General features: G+C 42.3%; 1 protein-coding gene across 1 annotated transcript in view; it reads right to left on the bottom strand.

Moving 5' to 3' along the window:
* Nucleotides 1–22,644, bottom strand: part of CALD1 (caldesmon 1) — a 96,540-nt gene extending 73,896 nt beyond the window's left edge. Inside the window, exon 1 of the mRNA XM_075712530.1 lies at nt 22,574–22,644. Coding sequence (XP_075568645.1) covers nt 22,574–22,644 — 71 coding nt within the window. The remainder of the gene's footprint in view (nt 1–22,573) is intronic.
* Nucleotides 22,645–23,222: the final 578 nt, after the last annotated feature.

The following is a 23,222-nucleotide window of genomic DNA, read 5'->3' as shown; positions in this document are numbered from 1 at the left end:
AATGGCATCATCTTTCACGGATCAAGTCTCACGAATTATGTGTGCAGTAGCAAAATCCTGCAAAAAATCCTGCTGGGGCATTTTCATTTCCATGAGCACAGTCCTACTAAGTGAGATGGATTCTGTTATGATTATTGTGACCTTGAATATTATGTAACTGCAGTCTGGGAGAGATTTTATTGTTCAAAAAAACTTCATGTAAAAAAAAAATTAAGCTACTAATGGTCATGACAGAAGGGGGAAATTTGATCTAGTCACATTCTAGACAACAGAGAAAGGAGAAAAATACTAAGATTGAATAAAGCCACAGTTTCATCAGATAAGAAAGGCAAGGTAACTGCAAAAGAAATCATTTGACTAAATCCCATAGACTGAGAATGTGAGAAACTTGGTGGTCTCTAGCCAGGTTTTAGCGGACACATTATACCTGGCACCCTTGAAAGCTAACTCAGCAAAGCCTCCTCCCAGTCAAGGCTATGGCACATGCAGAAAACTTCCATTCATGACGCACCCTGCCATCTTTGGCTTGGGAGTCGAGACGTCAACATGGCTGCAATCCATCACCTTTCTTCTTGTTGACCTCCAATGGTTTCTGGCCTCCCTGCTGGAATGGCATGGCCAATACTGACCCCAGGATAAGGCATGAAACAGAGTCCTGCATCCGCCTGGTTGCTACTGTTCCCCCTGAGTTTTGCCTGCCCAGGGCAGTAGTCCCCCCAGGGTAGCTGAGCTTACTGCATACTCATTATTGTACTTCCCAGGGCTCTTTCCCAGGTGGATTGTTGATGGTTTTCAGCAAAGACCTCCCAAGACTGCAAAAATCTGCTTGGGGTAGGTCATCAGCTGCCTTTGGGCAGAAGAACCCAGCCCTTTTGCCTGTCTGCTTGACTTATACCACAGTTTCTCCAGCAAGGTGTATCTAAGCACTCAGCCTCTTTCCAGACACCAAGCAGCAAGCATGTTTCCCTAACATTTACATAGTCTTGAAGGTTAAATTTTCTGTTTAACAGTAACATTTAATAACCTGTGATCTTCAGGCAAACAACATTACAGGTGGGAAATTAAGCCCTGATCTTTATGAACATTACATCGCTCACTCAGCAGGTCAAATCAAGGTGCAGTCTGCACCAAAAAGGGTTTGCGTGAGTTTTCCTGTCCTCCCCATTTCTTCTCTCTTACCATTAGCACAGTGAGTGGGCTGTGTGGCTGCCAGCCCTTGCCTCAAGACAGAGCAGCATTTCAAAACTTCAGGATATGTGTACATATCTACCTACATATTTATGTGGCAAACACAAAAATAATAGCCAAATTAACAGTAACATGAGCTGTCAAAAACACAAACACAATTCCCATAAAGTCAACAGCACTGTTTTACAGACAGGGTGGGTGGGTTACAGGCCACAAATTCTATCCTTATCAACTCCGCAGAGAAAGTGAGGCTTGAAACATCCATCTTTCATCTCCAAAAACACCATCCCCTCTCACAGGGGCTAAAAGGATGGTCTAGAGCTGCTGGCAGCAGCTTGGGTGACATTTTCAAGAGCATGCACAGATTGGCTTCTGTGGAGCCCCATTAAAGATCCACAGAGATTTCAAAGACGATCTCACAAGGTATTGAAATACCTTTTAAAATCTGACTCTCTGGATAGGACATATCTCACCTAATTTTAGCTGTCAAATAATTAGCTAAAATTTCATACTGATGATCTAGACTTCCCCTGTCTAGAAGCTACCTAATTCCCATTAACTGTGAGGCTTTGCATAAGTCAGTCTCTTTTAAAATTAAAAACAATCTGTAAAGGAAAAAAAAAAAAACAAAGGCCTTACTAGATTGCACAATTGTTCACAGATCAACTGTGAACTTCTCTTAAAGGCTGCACTTTAAGTTGAGTCAGCTTATACCTGCTTTGAATCTGGCCCACAGTCTACACAGCACTTTCTCTCAAGTTAACACAATATTTGATGATTTTGTAGATTGCAATTATTTATTGACTTGTGTGAGAACAGGCTTTGCTGGGGACCATATTTTTAAGTTACAAGTATGGTTCAGCATAATATTTTTTTCTTTTTTTTTTTTTTCCTTGTCCAGCATTAACTTGAGTATTGGTACAAGTAGCAGCTCTCACAAACTTGCCAAAAAAAGTGGAATACTTTCTGTGGGAGTATAAAATAGATTGGCCACTGTTATTTTAACAAGCACATTAGTTCCATGTGCAAGAGAAATAAAGTGCTCATTCATTACCCAATTTGAGGTGACAGCCTAGTGAGATATCTCGTTTACATTCTGATAGCCCTATGAAATGAACTGAATTCCCACACAGTTGCAAAAGGCCAAAGTTAGCATTTTCCTTAAAAAAAAATAATAAACTCAAGTCTGCCTCTGGACCAGATTGGCTGTAACCTTGAACCTTAAAGGAAATGAGAGGGAGAAAGAGCAAGGCACACATCGTAAGAGGGGGTGGGGAAAAGCTAATGGCACCGGGAATGGAAAATGTGGGCATTAAAAGAATTTCCTATTCTAAACAATGTGCAAAGTTAAAAATACTTTCTCCTGAGATTATTCTCAGCATAAATACTCACGACGGCTATTTATAGCTGTCTGGTAGCCTATGACAAAGATTTTTATTCCAACAAAGGAGCTGTATACGAATGCAGAACCTGTTTAAAGAACTATTAAAATGGAAAATAAAGCACTCTTGCGTCAGCTAGCCGTATTGGTACCTGTTTCCAATGCAGTCTAAACACTGTTTTCCTGGATGCTGACAATTGAGCATTAAATACTAAAGGGAGGGAAGAAAAATCCCTTGGTATATTTATCACAAGCCCAATACCCATTGTCATAAAGGCAAACACCTGAGCGCCTGTGCAAGGCGAGGTGCTGGGCTGAAATAAAGAGCATGCAAGTTGCTCTATACCTCCGTGGGTGCCCAGGGGCTCCTGCGCAGCAACAGCCCAGAGCCCAATTGCATGGGACAACCTAGAGAAGGACCAGGGGCCTGTGCTGGGGCCCCCGCACAGGCCAGGCACTGTGGGTACGATCCTGTGCCACTGGGAAACCATCTGGGGCAGAGTCATGTGGCACGGTTTGCCAGCAACTTATCACACAGGAGTTGCTTTAAAAATTTATTCTTTCCCCTAGTCTGCTCTTCCACTTTTAAATCTTTTCACTGTTGTTTGTCTTGGGTGGTAAGGGGACTGAGAAATATGTGGAACTTGTTTAATTTAGAAGAAAACAGAATCCAAAGCACCACACATCTTCAGAAAGGTGAAGATGGCCATGTAAAAGTAAGCAGTCACTGGTTCGCATGGAGGGCTTTGACCCCAGTGCTGGGAGTCCTGATTGGTTTTAGTGTTCAAAAAAAATGGGAGCAGAGAGGAAGGGGAGGATGGGAATCACATGTAGAGCTCAAAAGAAAGAGCGTGCTTATCACTCCCAGTACTCACCAACATATATTCTTACTGTTTTGGTTACCTTCAGCTTTGAACTAGGAAAAAAAAAAAAAAAAACCAAAAAAACCCAAAAAAATTAAAAGCAATTTGTTTGTTAATATAATTTTTAAATCCTTGGGAGGCTTTGCTGAGATACCCCATGATATCAGATTGCAGGTACTACTGGTATGGTTTTTTTTAGCGCAGGGTACACCTGTGACATGAATGAGGGAAGGGGCCTGTGCCCGCACCACCTGTACATGATAAAGTGCACATGACCCATTAGATGGGTCTAACAGGGTGACAAAATCCCACCTCTACACCCCCCCACCCCCCACCCCCCTGCCAGGACTATATCCTTTCTTTTTACCTCCTGGTCTCAGGTAAGCAGTTGCATCTTGGGGTGCAAGGGTAGGTGAGAGAGATCCTGCTTTGTCATTTTTCAGATCTCCCTGTAAAGTTTGTCTTTCAGTGCAATCACTGTGCCTGGGTCACATTTGCTAATAACTCCACAGTTAATGAGCTGAGTTGTGACCACAGTTTGTGTTATCCGTAATTGCCTGACTGTACGTTCTGCCACTTCTCTGTCAATCAGCCATGCACACCCTGTGTTAATTAAGACTGCAAGAATTTCTGAGCAGAGGCTTTTCTCTTCACTGCGTATGTGTAAGGGACTTTGCAGTACAGTTCTGATCGTAAAGTTCAACTAATGTATATTTTTCAGCTCAGCTTTGGTTTGGCTTGAGTTTGGCTCCTTCAAGTTAAGATTTGAATTAAAAAGATACTTTAAAATAATGATTTGGACTGAGTTGCTGTTCAAGAAAAGAATAACAGCTTAAACTAGTTTTGAGTTCACATTCAGTTTAAATCTTTGGTGCTGTTTTCTAATTTGTGACTCCAGATAGTACTGAAACACCACAGATTTGAAGTTAGGTACACCTAGCAGCAAAAGAGGAATTGCTAAGCAAGATAATGCAGAGAGAAGCCAAGCAGTAAAGCAATTCATGTTGCAGCAGCACATGTTTCACAGTGATAACATCGACTGCTGTCCCTTCCACCAGAAACAGAGAGCATTTTGCCCTGCTCCCCAGCCCTCTCAGGACACGTGGTTCACAGCTCAGTACTAGGATGCAAGGCCTCTACCCTTATTTCTTAAGGGAACAAATTATCATCTGGAGAAAACCAGAGCTGCTCATTGTCATCTTGCAGGAAATGTAGAACTCTTCCTCCTCCCCCTCCTCCCAAATTTCATTTGTAAAAATGCTTTGGGATAAACCTTCCTAGTTTTCAGCTCTCTTTTCTAGCACCCCATCACAGAAAGCTTCTACCAATGCAGGTTTTCATGGAAAACAAGCATTTCATCTATTTTTTGTAAGGATTGCCCACAGAAGGAGTAACAAACAGGAACCTTTGACTGCCTGAATGATAAGACTCTTTCCACTTGCATGCAACTCTCCATGGAAGGAGAGGAAAGTTAGCACAGCAAAATAAGCCATTTTGAGACATGGAATTTTAATGGTAGTTTAATCTATTGCACACAGTTTAGCGACGTAATGAGGAGCCTATAAACCACACAAGTGCAACAGACTGACATCCACATTTCAGTCATAGTATATGGTTTTATACACAGCAACGACCATAGCTGGATAGTACAGTACATTCTGTTCTATCAATGGCAACTCAACAGCATCATCTACATCTGACTCCCATTCTTTCTGGTATCCAGTATTACAGCTTTTGGAACAGGATAATAACTACTATCCCACCCCCTCCCCAATTCTGTGGTCAGCAGCTCACTACTAACATATTTAATTCATAAATAATGGGGAGTGGGGCTAGGGAGGAGGAAGTCTAACAAATGGAGTTGAATTACATAAGTGACTTTTTTTTTTTTCCTAAAAGTCTTAATTTATTATCTGTTCAAAATGTTCACTAAATATACATGTTCAACTGCCACATTCCCTTCTTCCTCGTAAACAAGGTTGCAGGCAGTTCTGTGTCTTTTGAGACTCATACCTCACTTTATTAAAAGGTGAACTTGCATTTGTCCTAGTTTCTGAGATGCCCAAAATACAGCTTGCAAGCAAACTGCAGAGCAGGCTGCTCTGCAAGAAACATCACAGCTGTTCTCTGCCTTAGAGAGACAATGCGGTCCTGTGGCTGAGACATGGCTTCTATTCCCAGGTCTGCCACTAAATGAATAAAGATGGAGCTTGAGGTAAAATGTGTTATGACAGCCTAAACCCGTGATGACAAAGGCACATTTACAAGAAACAGGGACGTGGTTCTTGTTTAAGGGGGGGGAAGGAAGACAAAAACAAGAGAAAAAAATAATAATCTAATATGGCCATAGCTGCTATCCCAGGTCATGAATTCAGTTCACAAATGGCAGAAAAGTACCTTCAGTGAAAGGTTCTGGTATTGCTCCTGCCCTATTTTCTGAATGCTTTACCAAAAAAAATCAGCATCATGTTTGTTAGTTTTGGCCAGAAGAAGTCTCCAGATGTCTTGCACGTCCTTCTCACACAGACACTCAGCAACACATTAAAGTGCCCTATCCACTGACCATTCAAGATGTGACTCTAAAGCTTGCACAGGCATCTGAAAGACTCTTCAGTCTGCCCTTAAACAAAAGATATACCAGGTGCAATCCCACAAAATTCAGTAGAAAAGGGCTACAAGGAGGTGCTGTTACTCCTCTCCAGCTTCTAGAAGTCTTTAATGAATTAAAAACAGAGCTGTTCTGCAAAAACCCTATAGGCTATGCAAATCAGGTCATGCCATCTCAGTGCCAGCCACCTAACAGCTAACAAGTCCAGTATTATCAGGGTGTCATCCTAATCATCCTCCCTTGCCAGGGGAAATCATCAGCACATGCACTGCAATATCTCCATATCAACATCCAAGAGTCAACAGTAAGTGAGTGGCAGAGATAATCAAAGGCTCTGCATCCAATTTTCCATGCAATAAAATATACATGTGTATTGGATCTGGCTGAGATGAAGTTAATCTTCCCCATAGCAGCCCTCATAGTGCTGTGCTTTGCATTGGTAGCTCGAAAGGTGTTGATAACACACCAATGTTTTGGCTATTGCTGAGCAATGCTCGCACAGCATCAAGGCTGTCTCCCCAACATTTCCCCCCTGTCACGGGTAGGCTGGTGGTGGGCAAGATCTTGGGAGAGGACATAGCCAGGACGGCTGACCCAAACTGACCAAAGGGATGTTCCAGACAATATGACATCGGCTCAGCAATAAAAGCTAAGAGAAAGAAGGAGGAGGGGAGGGCATTCATTATTTACATTTGTGTTCCAGAGCAACCGCAACATGTACCAAAGCTCTGCCTCCCAGGAAGTGGCTGAACATCACCTGCTGATGGGAAGTAGAGAATAAAATCTTTGCTTTCTTCTTTTTGCTTCCATGTGCGGCCTTTGCTTTTGCTTTTTTATTAAACTGCCTTTATCTTGACCCACGAGGGTTTTTTTTTTTTCCCATCTCATTTTCTCCCCACCTGTCCTGCTAAGGAGGGGAGTGATACAGCAGCTTGGTGGCATCTGGCATCCAGCCAAGATCAACCCACCAGAGCATGGAGTTCTTATTAAATGTAATCAACAGAGGTAGGACAACCTCCAATCTAAGGACCTTAAATTGAGGAGGATTCTTGAAGCCTATCGCCAAAGCTGCTTTTCATGGCTGCTTCTAGAAATGGCCTGTACCAAAATGATGGTGCTAAAAACTGTGGGCCTGGGTGATTTCTACATCATTCTCCAAATTCTGCAGCTTAAAGAAGATCTAATAAACAAATAGGCAAGAAAAACAGATTCATACATCCCCTCTGGCAGGTTTTTGGCTGTGCCATTGAGTCCCCCTTCACTCCCTATTAGCAAAGCTAAAGGAACAGCACTACCACATTACAAGGATGCTACAGGGATATATACATTTACTAAATCATTGACAAGATCTCAGATGCTCTGGTTATGGGGATGTATAAAGCAGCTTATATTATGAGAGGCACTACAGTGCTAAAGGAAGGAGTAAAAAGAGTTAAAATGGCATTACTCTTCCCAGCAGAAGGAATCACTTTCATCTACCTTTCAAGCAGCTTCCTCTGGCCAAATTTCATATTTATGCCCTCATACTTGCATCCTTACTTCATCTAATTTAAGTACTTAAGGTTTAAAGAGTCTGAATTCTAACTAGCAAAGAGATTATCCTATTTAAAAAGTCTTCATTTTAAACCCCTTCTGCAACTTTGTTTATCCTGCCCTGCAGAAGAACAACTTGAAGGCACTATAGAAGTGGGCCATGAACCTGCAACCCATCCCCTGTAAAAGCTGACAGTTCACAGAACAATAGCTTACATTTACAGAAAAACCTTTCTTATCAGAAATGTTTTAGAAACTATAGACACACACATCTCTAGCAAAATGCAGTTACTGTTTGAGTAAAAGGTGGCAGCCTACAAAATCATGCACTCCAGTGGGACAAGGAGACATTTTAGCTAAGAACACTCAATGTTGCCCATAAAAATGGCACATTCTTTACCTCAAAGCAGTGAAGACCTCAACATTTACCATATGTAATCCAAATAAAGACAACATTCAGAATATTTTTATTAAAAACAATTGTCTTGAATACAAATGGCCCAATTTACAATATGTTGGGTAGCTGCCGGATGTTTATAGAAAATGAACACATGCTGTAAATTCAGTGCTTGGTAATTAGGAAAATGTGCATGTTTCCCAAGTCTGCTTCTCTGTAGGTAGGACTAAAGGGCAACATTATGTCATTTCCCTTTGCGCAGGACTCCCTGTTGACTTCCATAAAGAATTTGGCTTAAAAACTGATGACAGGGTACAGCCCAAGTTGAGGGAAGAACAACCAATAAATAAAGGAAGATGGGCTGGTGACGGAAAAGTCATTCCTAGTCACCAAGACATCTTACCAATATTTTCTTCCAGCAGTATAATGAGGACAGGACAGATGATCTCTGCTCTCAGTTATACCAATCCCTTAAATCCAGAGCAACTGCTAAACATGCACAACCACTAAAAACAGGATTCAGACTGAAATGAGTGAAAGCAAGCCTTATAACACTGAATGCAACATAACATGGAACAGCTATGAAGGTGTGACACAGCCTGTTAAATGGGTGCTCTGAGTTTAACTGGGGGCCTACCCTTTCCTCCTAGATCTATCCTGCTTTAAAACATATTCATTAATAACTGTTTCTATTTCAGAATTCTTCTGTTATCAGCAAGCATTGACAAGAGTTTAAAAACTTTCATCAACCAAACCGCATGTTTTGTCATCTTTGCTCCACTTCTGTGCATTTATACCTTTATCTCCTCAAAGCAAGATATTATATCCAGCAAAACCATACAGCCAACAGACCAAGAAGTCACATTCCCTCCAAAGCCAGCATAACCACAAGCATGCGAGACCTATAATGATATCAAAGTCGGTACATCAGGATCTCATTGTAAGCATGATGTGAGCACGATAGGTGAAATCAGGATGGAGCCAGTGAAGCAACGGGGAAACAGATGAAGAAAGTTAGACTTTTAAGATGTGAGTCACCAAAACAACACCTTCAAGCACTTCTCTTTTCTCAAACAGTGTCAGAGCTGGTGACACAGTAGAGTCTTTCATTGTCTTCATGCCTAATTAGGTACTGTATTAGTCCATCTGACAGTAATCAGTAAATGAAAAATTAGATTACAGACCCACTGAATATGCCTAAACATTTCTGGTTTGCCTTGAAGATATATTTCCTTCATTCAATTTATGTATATCCTAGACATATATTCAGGACTGACAAAACACGATGAGATTTTCTTTACTTAGTAGGGGGTTTTCTCATATTAAATTAATCACCAATACATTCCTTCTCTTTAGGATATTGAAATGACTCATCCATTCCCTTAAAAATTTTGGTGAGAAATAAGACAATAGCCCTGAAGGAACTTATGCAGCCCTTCAGTATAAGAAGATGATTACATGCTAATGAGAGAAAAAACTCACTAGCTTGTACAAGAAGTGGGGGCGGAATTAAACCTTTTGCTTAAACAAATTCATCTTGTGGCATTCCAGTACAGACAACCCCTCCAGCCATCATAACTCACTAGTCTGAAAAGGTCATTTAGTACTCTATCCCATTTTGTTGGGAGAATGAAAAGCCAAATTCATGGGCATGACATGAAAATTTGCCCTTCGTATTGCTGTGGGATGACCTGAACCCTGAAGCCCTAGTGAGGAGTTTATAAGGGGCATTTTTTAAAAAATATCAGCCCAGCGCATGCACACATATTCTGTACATGGTATTCACAACCACATCCTGCAGCCACAGTGAGCACAGCAATAGCATCAATACAAAATACACAGCACTTAACACTTTTTTCCCCTCTTTTTACATTTCACTACCAAACGATTTCTTTCTCCTCCTTCTCAGAGCAGGCTGAACGTGTGGCACCAGACACACGATGCCTGCACTCAAAAAGTAAGCTGCAGTGGGAAGCACTTTGTTATCCGCGTCACTGACCTTCAGAGGAATACCCCACTGTGCAAGCTGGACCATAAAAGGAATCCGTGTGTAGCCACTGTTTAGAAAAGCCATCTCCTTGTCTTTCCCAGCTATGGCACTGCCTTATTAAGACACTGAAGTAATAGCTGCTGGAGAATCTCAGGAATGTTCTGAGCAACAGCACCCAGAAAAAGCTCATCATTTTGTATGGGCTGAAGATGAACTTGAAAAAGCTGTGAGGACTGTTCAGCTTAGCAGTTGCAGGCTAGTAAAAGAAACCTATTCTAAAGAAACTACATGCTGTTCCTGTGGAAATACACATGATTTTTTTTCCTCTCAATCCAGTCATAGAAGTTTTCTGCATGGGGAAAAGGTAGAAAACCAGACTGGATGTTGAAGACTTCATTTCAAGGAATGGCATGATGTGCCATATGAATGCAACGGTATAATCATCTTATAAGGGGTCATGAGGACAAAAATCATCTGTATATGGATAGTCAGAAGGGCTTTCCTCTCCAGTCTCCACTGTGCTCTGGTCCTCTCACAAGATGACAAGCACCAAGTGGGACAAGTGGAGACAGTCTTTTGTGGTCATTGACTTTCTAACTGTAAACATTTTTTGTGAAAATCTGATAGCTAGTTTTTGCTGAAAAGTTTTTGAATTCACATGAAGGCCACAAACAAATTTGCGATATCTTTTTTTCCCACCGAAAGGTCCATTTCACTAAAAGGCATTTATAGCACCTCCTTCCTTTTCTCTGTTCAAAATACAGATGAAAAAGGTTTTATTTTTTATATTAAGGAGGCATTCTGCTCTGGGGCCAACTTCACCCCTGTATCTTTCTCACCTCTGTATTATAATAATGCCTTTCAGAAATGCCCAGGATTGATACACAGAGTATCTGATTTTCTCCTTATTACTAGAGGGCTGGCAATTTTATAAACAAAACCAGCTTGGTCCTGTAAGAACTGTCTGCTTGCTGAAGTCATAAATTTGCTCAACAAACACCCCGCCCCTCCCCCCAACCCAAAAAGACATATTTCTGAGAATTAAGCTATTACACATAGGAACCCCTCTTACGGTAAGAAGCTGTATGCCTTGTGAACAAGTGTATATGTTCTCAGTCACTTCTACAGTGCTTTTCTAACTTTGAAAGTGATGTTGGTCAGATTTTTCTTTCTAGTCTCTCTCTCTCTCTTTTCATCTTTGCAGGACAGTCTTTTGAAACAACTAGCTATAATGATCCAAGCTGTTGCAGGAAACCAGCTGCCAGGACCAGGAATAGCTGTAGTCATTTGCTGACTCCACAGCGGCTTGCAGCAAGTCCCTGAGCTCTCCATTTCTTGACATGTGGTCAGTAGCAGTTGGTGGATGTGCATAACATCTGATTCACCCATCTAATACCAGCCTTCCCCTAATCTGTACCTGACCTCATAAAACATGGTAACATGAAGGGATTGGAGGTAGGTCAGTGTCTGAGCTTCCCTGTCTATCATCACCTGTGCCACCCAACTCTCCACAGAGCCACATTAAGAACAGAAACAAGCAGCTGTAAGGAGAGACAGGATTTGCATGGAAAATGAAGATCAACAGAGTTTCCTCAATCGGGAGTCCAGCACCAATACACCTCACCACAGTCACAATGACCTTGTCTGTACACAGAGGTTGCAGAAGTTTACTCAAACCTGGTTTGAAACCAAGTGCATTACATCTATGCAAACCTCCCAATGACCAATGTCCAAATGGAAACAGGCTTACCCTCCCACGGTATTTAACAATAAGATACCTCCCTTGCAAAAGGTTCAGCTGAGAAGCAGTAAATCAAGTCATGGTAATTTGGTTACTTTCCACTGTATGCACTTAATTGCATTAAAAATTTACCATGACATACATCAGGTTTAAATCACACAAAGAGGGCTCACAAAGGGAGCGCTGGTTCAAGTGAATCAGTTTAAACGCCAGTAGACAAGATGTTGTCTCGTGCTGGTGGAAGAGGGAAGTACTGGTATGGAGAAGTAACTTAACAAAACCTTTGAAGAAGCCCTACTTTTGAGTACCAATTTTCAGCACCTCTGTTATGGCCTTTGCACAAGAACACAGTGTGCCTAGAAGATAACCTCTTGCTAGAGCAGTCCTTGTTGTTGGCTTAAATAATGTCCACATTGAAAATGGATCACAAGCTACCCTGAAGGACACTGAGGCATGTTTCCAGCAAATATCAGAGAAAAAGAAAAAAAAAAAAAAGAATAAGTTTTAAAAAAGGACAGTCAAAACTAGCTGTTGAGTTACAGCTTTCCCTTGATTTTTCACGTCAGCATGACAAACATGCTGGCCTTTTCTCAAGAGACTATCCAGCAGAGACTATTAATAAGCACGCTTATTTAGTCCAACCAACAGGTTTTGACATAAAAGGGAGAAAAACAACATCTATTTACATTTTCTTAATGTCAACCAAGATGAGGCTAACCTTTAACTGTCAAATACAGTACCCACTGGTTTATACTTTCCAATAAACGAAAAGAAAAGCGTCCTGCTTACTTTTCCACTTCCCATCAACCTCACTGCTCCTCAGAAAGAGAAGGGCCCAGCTGCAAGGCTGACGACTAGGGTTCCTTCTAATCCATAGCTGTATCACTTCTGTTAACCCAACCCTCTGGTCACGCTGCATGCCAGCATCCCTGGGGACTGAGCTGTCGCCAAACTTCTTTTCTAAGGAGCAGCTGTCCACCGACCTTATTTCTGGTCAGGAATATTTCTTGAGCTGCGTGCTGATGAATTAAGTTGCCCAAGAAGCACAGCCACCCAATGTCTCCGTTCATGCTATGAAAGACCTTGGTCACACAAAGACAATCTGCTAGCAAGGATGATTTTCTTTGTTTAGAGCGAGCTAATAAGTAGGTTATGATGACAGAAATAAAGCTGCTTATAAACATTTATCTTCAGTAATTAAAGCTTTGTTTAAAGGCACAAAGCCAAAAATGCAGGAGCTAATTGACCAAATGAGATGCTTCTGCAAGTTGAAATCAGTTCGGAAGTTCATTTGCAAATCACATTTTTCCTCTATAGTTCTTTGAACTGAGCTGTGAAAGAGTAACTTTGCCCAGGCTGCCAGCAATTTGATAGTGTTTACATAGTACGCTTATTCTTGTGTAAAACTTGTTAGGATTTTACTTCATTTAATCTATTATCCCTGCAAACAAATTGGCCTTGGCTTTTTAAAGGGAAATCTAATCTTCTGATTATCTGGTTTAATTTCAGATATTAGATCATAAAGTTGTTAATAAAATGGAAACTCACACTAAGCAGATGGTCCTAGAAATCCACTGGCTAAACTCATTTTCATGTCACTCCTTAAAAAGCCTCACAGTAGAGTAGTAACTGCAGTTTCTATCGTGCCTAATAACTTTTACCATTCTGAGCCCAGAATGCCCTGAAGAATAGTGACACAATTAAGCAACAAGTTCAACAACATTCTTATTCAGTAAAAAGAAGGCATTGCAATTTAACAGCTGAGAGATCATACCCATCCAAGTCTGGAAATTTGCAGTTTTAGAGGCTGCTTTTAGTTCCTCTCTTCTCTTCAGAGCAAAAGAGCAAATTAAACACCACAGCAGCCTCTACTCAACACCTCCTCCACCCACAACAGTGTGTCACCACATGCACAGGGTAGTTCACACCTCAGCAGCTGGGCTCAGGACCCAGCTCAAGTCCAGCTCCAGGTGCACGACCCATAAGTAGCTGCTCAGCCTCTGGGGCCAGGGTGCGGGTGCTGTGGCAGGGAGGCAGTGCAGGGCAGCCCTGCTCACTTTGCTCCCACCTTGCCTCTTAGGCAACAGTAAGGAGGGCTGCACTAGCAATCAAGCTGCACGGCAGAGGCTGCAAGAAGTAACCAGCTGCCGGAGCAGCACTTGATGTCCCTCTGTCCGAAAAAGCATCAAGACCCTACATGGCCCATCTCAGTGGGCAGGCTGGACCACCAGGATGTATGCCATCAGCCACTTGCAACAAGCACATGCAGGCTACAGAATATATTATTGCAGGTGAATATATCAATGCACAATGTATTTGCCTGAAAATATTTTTTTTACATTTTTTAAGACAGAGTAATATTGAACCATCAGCTTCTTTTGTATGGGAACAATGCAGTATTCCTTTTGCTTTTCTTTAAACTAAATTAAATTTGTTGCAGAGCATCACTGTTAATAATAAGGCTTTTTTTTTAATCGAGAGAAGAAGGGTTAATGTAGAATTTTCAGTCAACTTACTTGTAAGCATATACATTTGTGTGATGAGGTATGCACAATCCTAAGGCCTAAGAAGGCTTTATACAGTGAAGTAAATTAACCCTGCCTCTTGTGCTGTTTGTGGATATTAGGCACATGGGAAGTGACTAAGCAGCTGAGAGCTCAATTGTATACTTACTGTCTAGAAAGAAATACAGATCAACTGGTTTTATTTATGAAGAGAGACTGGGTTAGGAATCTAGTAAGACTTAGCTATGGTTCATGCAGGTTTTTCTGACATCTGACACTGGCTGTCCAGATCAATGAAGATGTGGGATCACCCTGCCTAAGAAAGAGCCTGACAAAAATACACCCAGGGACCAAGAACTGAACCTCCTTTATTCTGGGTTGTTTTAGGACAGTATCTTTGGTCTCTGCCATACTGAGTTAACTGAAGGTAACCTACGTGAAGGGCTGATGTACTCCTTGCCAAGGAACAGAAAACGTTGCTGGGGAAACTGAGGTTCCATGTCTGCCTCCAAGGCACAGACATACCTATAGTCACAGGCACCACACTGCTCTGCTGTGGCTGGTACAAGAAGGCTCTGTGCCTTCACAAACCTTAGGCCAATGTTCAGTTAAAGCCGCTTTTTGCATTTCAAGTGTCTGAAGTCTTTTGTATGAGAAAATTCTGATGGCAGATATCATTTACACCTTTTAAAGTTACAATGACAGATGCACAGAGCTGCAAGAGTGCTGCAAGAGCGCTGCAGGCTACCCTAGCTTAATTGACTGCATGCTGCCAATTTGCACTTAAGATATTAGAGATGTTATTTTTCAACATTTCAACAAATGTGCCAGGACAGCCATTGACACTTATTTGTACTATACCGGCCACATTCCTTCAGCCTCATGATTTCCTTTGTGCAGTGCCTATGCTTTAGTCTAATTCTGAAAACCGTGATAAAATACCATGTTATATTACTCTTCATATGGTGCCCTTTTAAATATGCATGCTAAAGTTGTCAATAACAAGCACCAAAAGCTGTGCCTCGATGCCTATATTTATTAGGCTTTTAAATAAGATCCAGTTCATCAAGGACTTCAGTCTAGTTAAAGCTAATAAAAATACAATAGGCAACAGAAGAGCAGACTTCCCTTTGCCGGTAGGTGGGTTACCTGGTTATAGGCTTGGAAGCGGTGCTTTTCACCCAAGAATTTCTGAACTCCTTGGTGCTTCCAAAGCAAACCTGCCACTCTGTTGAAAGACGTGAAAGATGAGGCATTTTGCCAGCTGTCCGGGTGCTGGATTTGGGCTGTCCTCCTAAAAGCTTGGCTGGTATAGTAGATGTAGTACAGATATTACAGAATGATCTTAACATACATGTGGGATTAATATCGGAAATACTGAGGAGCTGATTTTGTTGTCTGCTTAGGAATTGCAGTGGGGTTAGCTCAGTAAAGTTTATATTCTGTATGTCTAGCTATTTGGAAGAATAAAGCTTCTTTTACGAAACATTTCTCCATAAGGACTTTAAAGAAAATATAATTTGCAAAACACACAATAGATGTAAAATTAAGTGGTAGGTTCTACTCAGCTTTGCATATGTTTGGTTATTTCCTCCAGGGCATCTGAAATGCTACAATAGCAAAGATTTGTCTAGTATCCACCCTCACTTGAGAGTGACAGCAGTAGGGCATGCTTTAACGAGCCACTGGGTCATGCTTTTCTGTTAAGAGTTGGGTTAAGAGTGAGCTCCAAGAACTGCAGGAACAGCAGTCAAGGAAATGTGAAGGGCCAAACTCACCTTGACAATGCAAATATGTCCTGTCAGTCCTGGAATTCAAGGTAGCTACAAAGACAGGTTAACAGCTGGAGCACATTGCCTCAATTTGTTTTCAACACTCACGCACTTCTAATCTTATTTATTCATTGTCTTAATATTTAACTCCTAGGCAGAAAATGTCATGTCTCAGCTCTACCAGAAGGTATTTTACAGAAAGACAAGCAGAAACCCCCGAAGTATTTGGAACTTCAGGATATATGAAGTTCATGGAGAAATAAAACCACTGTAGGTCTTGTTTTAGTAGCAAAAGAGGCTTGGACCAGACAAGGGCACAGCCCTTAAGAGGACAGAGGCTGAATATTTTTGGAAGTACTATTCTGAAATAAATCATGAACATTGGGAAATGACATGATAGGCACATGTAGCCAGCTTCTCTTATGTTTAAACATGCACTCCTTGAAAATTTGTATTAAGATCTTATTCGTCATTCCGTTGCACAAGCCTGAATCAAAGCACGGTCTCTGAAAACTCTTAATAAAAATGTAACCAGACATTTGGGAACAAGACATGGGCAAGTCCTAGTGTTTCAAGAAGTAGGGGATAATTAAAATGGAAACATCTATGTTCATTCCTAAACTCTCAACATTGTTTAACATTTGCCACTAAAGTACACTCTATACCAGAGATAACTCCATTGCAGGAAAGAGAAAAACTATTTGTGATCAATGTTGATCTAATATGAACACTCACGTACCCTCACTGTCCTGCACAGGAGAATGGAAATTGTATACTTTCTGTGGCTGACAAGGATGACCTTTCCTTGCCCTCCAGAAGCACTAAGATGCTGTGGCAACAAATGAGTCCTGTCTTACCCATCCAGAAGATAAGCAACGTGCTTCTCATTAAGTCTTGCAAAGATGTACCCTGTCTGATCCTGCTGGTTTTACCACCTTAATTTGGTGAATCAGCCCTTTGTATGTCTACCTGAGCTACACCAGCCTCAACGGGAACACTAGAACAGTACCTGTGAAGACAGGTCTGGACTGAAGTTCACTTGACTTCTTTTTCAGTGGTACCGAGATAAATTTGGGGATTAACCATGTGTCCACTTTCAGCTGAAGTTGCATTGAGCAAGTTACCACCCCAGGAGACTTTCAGCCTGTTGCAGGCTGCTGCCATCCCTGACCTGCAAGCTGGGTTATTTCTATGAGCATTCCCCAACCTGTGTCCATGAACATGAACGACATTGCCTTATAAAACTGTTTAAATGAGAGGCTGGAGAATTTGTGATTGAACTGTTGGATGCTTTTTTAAAAAAAGAATCTTTACCTACTGCCTTTAGTAATTAATGCTATCAGGAACCATAAAGCTGACCATAATGGCAGTGGGTTTTAGTAATATCTGATTGGTCTGCAAGAAGATGAGTCCTTCAGTCAGAGCAGCTGTGGCCCCTGACAGGAGATCCTACACAGTCTACAAAATAATATGGTGGGTTTAGAGAGTCCTTTTAGTGACTTGTGATTTGATGCTAGATAGCCACTCCTCTTTGCTGCATTTTTACAGCAGGATGACCAATACATCTCCTTCCCTGTGAAATGACCTGCAATCCATTAAGGAAGAGCATCATGCAGGGCAAAGCTGTGGTTCAGATTCAAAGCTAAGGTTCAGCTAAATGGAGACCAGTCTGACAATGACCCTAAGACCTTCCTGAAGTCTGCAGTAGTGATGGTATGGCAATAAAGCAAATTGGATCAGTTTCCTAGTATAAATTTTAAAAGAGCCCCAACACCAGGGAGAGGTGAAAATACATTGCTGGGGCAATGGCAAGTCAGCCAATCATAAAACTGTGGCTTAAGTGGTATATAGATTAACCTGAGAGCTATTCTTTAGAGAGTTCAAGGGGCCAATTTTTGCTCTCAATTATGCTGAAGTCAAGGAAGTAGGTCTATTGTCACTTCAAGAAGTATTTCACCTCAATTTTTCACTGCAGCTGCATGCAGCTGAGACAGACCAAAGTGCATCAGTAAGATACTCGCAAAGCACCACCCCTCCAGATACACACACACACACTTTACCCAGGCCCAGGCTAAATTCTTCCAGTATCAGTTACAACAAGATGACAAAATCTGATGGTTTTGTTCAAGAGAACATCTTTTACTGCCTAGGAGGAGGCACAAAGCAGCAGGTGGCATTTGTTTTTCCCCTTGTTGAAAGAAGTCAATCCCCTGTGCCTCAATTACATTTGGGATTTCTCCTGTCTGTTAAGTACAACCCATTTCGGTGACGGCCCCGATACTCCAGCACGGTATGTACCCTGTGGCTGGGAAGGCAAAACATTCGTCCAGCTCCTTCAAGGCTGACACTGAGACTGTCTCATAAATCATCTGGCTGGAATAACTCAGATAGGGCTTAATCCAAAGCCCATTGAAATCAGTGGAAAGCTTCCCACTGACTTCAGCCAGCTCTGGACAGGGACCTCAGGGCTTTATACAACCACTGTCCCAGGCGCACAACTCCCTCTTGCTCTGAGCAGCAGGATAAAGCTTTGGCTTTGCCGCAGAGCAGTTAGAGATGTAGCACATCCCATCACCCAAATGGCTGGTAGGGTCCTATTTTCCCTGACCTCGCACCTGATTGATACAAACCATATGCAAAATGCTAGCAGACAGGCACAGTTAACGTTGCCATACTTTGTCCTGGGTTTTCCAGCCTATGCCTGGAAAACCTTGTTCCCCCATGAGGTACAAGAGCTGCTCGGTCCCCACCAGCCTGAGCACGTGCAGTAAATGTGACAGCCTGGGAGAAAGCTGGACAAAGTGCCATATGTCTGTTGTTGGCCACATGCACTCTAGACAGGTCTGCACTGCTACTCCAAATATGCTGATAGGCCTCCAGAAATCCCAGACAAATACAAATAGTCAAAAAATTCTGGCTGGACAAAATTTCTGCATGGCTGCAGCAAGCCCATGTGGGGAATCCAAGACATGTAGGATACCTTGAAATGATAAGGGCTTTAAATGCCAAAATAACAGTATCTTTCTGAGTTGGTGACAATCTATATTTGAGTTGCCACAGCATGAATACTAGCCAATGCAAATGCCAGGGGTGAACCGCACTGTTGGTCTTTAAAAGACAAAGCCTCCTCAGGATCAATCCTAAGCATATCAACCCAGAATGCCAGGGCTACACAGCACAACAAAGCATCATTTCCTACAGCTTTCTAATGGAAAAAAAAAAACAAAACACAAAGCCTAACATCAGCCCTCAAGGATCGAACTTGCACTAAGCATTTCCAAAGATCAGACATAAGTGGCTGGACATCAGTGGCTCCAGCATGACAGACACTTGGGAAGCTGATGGCACATGTATACTGACCAGTCCTCACATGGCCTCTGGCCCCTGGGGAAGACAAAATAAGGTCAAGTCACTCCTTCTTGGGCATGTAGTGCACGAGTCCATGCTGCTACAAGTCATCTTCACCCCTCGATCCCTCTTGGGCACAGGTGTCAGGCTGGGAAGACAGGCCCTCCATGTGCCTTTATCCCAGGAAATGGCAAAATGCGTCACTGTGGCTGGCTGAGTTACAAATTCTGCTGTTTGATATGGCTGCTTGCACTTCTGGGTTTACTGTTCACTCAAAAAAGCCTAAACAGTATCTGGGAAACCTAGCAAACGTTACACCCTACACATAATGATCCATCTGTCCATCTCCCAGCAGAAACCCTTGCAACCAGCAGTGGTTTCCCCATAGCAAGGCTACAGCCCACTGATGGGAGGGTGCAGGGAAATGCCCTGTGCCTGAGCAGCAGGTACCAGTGCTCAGAGCTGATGGAGCATTTTCAGCCTCCATGCCACTCTTAGGACCACATGATCAACTTGATAAAACACCTAAAAGTGTTCAGACAGAGGGAGGTCTGGCAAGCAGATTGCTGTAGCTTAAGACCTGTACACAAACACTTTGTATTTTTAAAGGTGAAGATGATCCCCAAATCCCTAAAAAACCAAGAACAATCCAGCATGACAAATTCATTTGTTAATAACTACCCAAATGCTACTGCCCTTAGCTCGGCGTGAGTGGTGCAATGCAACAGGGGCAGATGCTCAGCTCCTCCCTGGCATTGCCCCTGCTGGAGCAGGTTTCAGTAGGTCCCAGAGTCACATCTGAACTTGAGAATCAGGCTCTGATACTGTTAAGGCAAACTAAAAATAAAAAGGCTACACTAAATTATTTTTAAGATCTCAGAATTATTAAAGCAGTCTTGTGACTTTTAAGGGGTCTGACTCATGATACTTGGATGCTTGAAGTTGGCAGCAGCAGAGGGAGTACAGCAAGATTTAGCATACAGCAATTTGTTGCTAACAGCCTTCAAATGTGTGGGAAAGGGTACAGAGAGCTTCTGCAGCAATTTGGCAGAAAATAGGAACACAGCCCAAGCCCTTCTCCTCCAGCCGGGCTGCCACTGAGCTTGCCTCCTCCACAAATGTTACCACACAAAATCGCAGCAAAGCTGCCCCAGACATGACAAAAACACTTCCCAAAAGCAGGCGTGGGTGGGTGAGGAGGAGGTTGTTTCTCTTAGCAGCAGCCATCACTCTCTGGCCCAACCGCCCGGCTTCCCCATCATGCAGGGGCAGGGGCAGGGGCAGGGGCAGGTATCGCCATCGCTCTGCAGGGCTCCCCAGGGAGGGCTCCTTCGAGGGACACCGGTGAGCTGCTGGCTGCAGTTTTCGCCTCCCCAGGGCTCCAATTTCCTCTTGCGTGGTGAGGGACAGGAGGTGGGCCCATGCATGAAATTGCAGGCCACACGGTGACTTAGGGGTACACCTGAAGTCTTGGATTTCAGCTTCCATGGCAGCAAGGGCAGAGCCCCTGATCCCCAGCCCCCCTGCGGCTGTCACTGCCTCCGCAAGCCAGCCACACCACATCGCCATGCCCAGACCACCCCACAGCCTCTGCACACTCACGTAAGAGCTTGGATGCTTTCACAGGGAAGTTCAAGAAACATTTTCCTTAGTAGAAAACACCTCCTGAACTACACCCCCCAGCATCCTCCACAGGTCACCCAGGACCTCTGTTAGCAACAAACCCTAAAGTCTTTGCCTTTCCTTGAAAAGATTTTCTTAAAGCAGAAGTACACTCGAAGTATATAAATACCATGTGCTATACCGTGCACTAGCATGGCCTCTGCAATCCCTCCCATGCTGCCCAACAAAAACACATTGCTCCAGGCCTCAGGGGAGACCTTCTGGAACGAGATGGCAGCTTAGTGCCACGGTACATTTGCTCCTTTGCCTTTTGGGGAGGTGACCAACCAGGTGACGGTTGTGTTTTGCAAAGGGAGGCTACTGCCTCATTTGCCTTTGGCCACCATGCTTCACGTGAGTTTATTTATCTGCAGGTAACGCTGCTGCTTTCCAGAGCTCACGGGTTCAGCTTATAGCCTGACGAGAGCTGACATACCCACTTCTGCATAGCAACACTTTCTCGGAAAGAAAGGCGGCTATTGCACCTCGTCTACCTGGGATTTCCCCCCCAGGAATCATTAACTTCTGTCAGAGAGCCCTGCTTATGTACCAGGACCTTATTAAAAAGTTCAAAGCAGCATACAAAATATATTTAGTATTGCATTCTGCTGACTTCCATTTAAAACTGCTCTGAAAATATATTTTCTCCTACAGCATTCAGAACCCGAAACACCATGGTGTTGTCAACACATGGGAAAGACCAGAAATGAAAATGAAGCCCATATTCGAAATTAAATACAAAAATGAGAACAAAATGTGCTTAAGCCTAAGTTCCATTTTTTTTTTAAATCCCTGCAGTGTTAATAAACAAAATTAAATCTTTATATCAGCGAAGACATTTCAAAAATAAATGGAGCTTGACTTTCTTCCTGCTTACTCCAGTGTAAATCATAGGAAATTCCATTAAAGCAAATGGAACTGTACAGGTGTAAAATGGGGTTAGTTAATGAAATGTCATTCCCAGTATTTTCATGCTGTTTCTTTCATAAATTGACATCATCGTACCCACGTCAAGTTCTGTTCTCATTTGCACCAAAGTAAACCTGTAATAACTGATAGCAAATGCTGCCCTTGTTGCCCACATAAAGTCGCTGTAAATGAATAAAAAGTGACAGGCAGTACAATACAACAACAATTGCACAGTAATGGCAGACAATTCAGATATGCTATACTACATATACCAAGTGTATCTCAGCTTTCAATTGATATCTTATAATTTTAGCTCTCTGTCTGAAAAGACAAACACAATCCCTTCTGCACAGCACTCACTCACATGGCACCTGAGCATGAGTTTTCCTATCAATAATTTCACGTGGCCATAGTCCACCTTCACTGTTTACATTTATCCATATAACAAAATAACCAGAAGCCAAGGCATTTACAAGAGCCTATGGGTATTAGACACTAGACACCCCTGACTTCCAGCCTCTCCCACAATGTTAAGTAAAGCTATTTTATGGCACATATCATTAGCAAGGACTCTTTGGTTAGCTATAGCATACTTTGGAATTTAGGACAGAAATCCCCAAAGCCACTGCTAATCAAAGGGAAGCCACCGGCACCATTTTCCATACATAATACCTCACCTCTCTGCTTCAAGGCGCATTTCCTCACGCTTTTGCCTCCTGAGCTCTCTGCGGCGTTCAAAGTCATCCATGGTGGGTGTTCAAGCGTTCTGAGCTCTGGAAAGATCCAAATCTAAAAGGGAGATGACCACTTAGATGAGAGAGAAAACACAATGGATGCGTTTCACCAACTGAGTCCGTTTAGTTTTGTTTTGCTTTCTTAACTTCGCTGTGACTATTTTCTTTTTCCATCAAAAAATTTAACTTCCTCAGTATTGTTGAGATAAACAAGATTAATGAAATGCCTTGTAGGATAAACATAGCCCATGCCTGCATTCAGTTTCCTAGTTAAAATTAAATCAACATGCTTTAAGTAAGGACTGTATACATCTGCTAGCCGCAGACTAGCTATTTGTAACGTCAGAGGTCTTTTCTACAAACAAAAGCAACAATTCAGCAGAATTTCAACTTTAAGCTTCCAATTTTTACTGGAAGCAGTAAAAACGCTGCACAAAAGATTTCTTATTTTCTTTAGTTGCACAGATAATTAAAAGTTTTGCAAAAGTTAGTCCTCATCTGTCTATTCCCACCCTCCCTTCAAAAAAGGGGGAAAAAAGAGAAAAGAAGAGAAAATGAGAAAAGAAAGAAAAAGAAGAGAAAAGAAGAGAAA

Source organism: Pelecanus crispus, chromosome 1 (genome assembly GCF_030463565.1).
Source record: "Pelecanus crispus isolate bPelCri1 chromosome 1, bPelCri1.pri, whole genome shotgun sequence".
Taxonomy (NCBI): Eukaryota; Metazoa; Chordata; class Aves; order Pelecaniformes; family Pelecanidae; genus Pelecanus; species Pelecanus crispus.
Note: the sequence above shows the minus strand (reverse complement) of the source record. Positions and strands in the feature narration are given on the sequence as shown.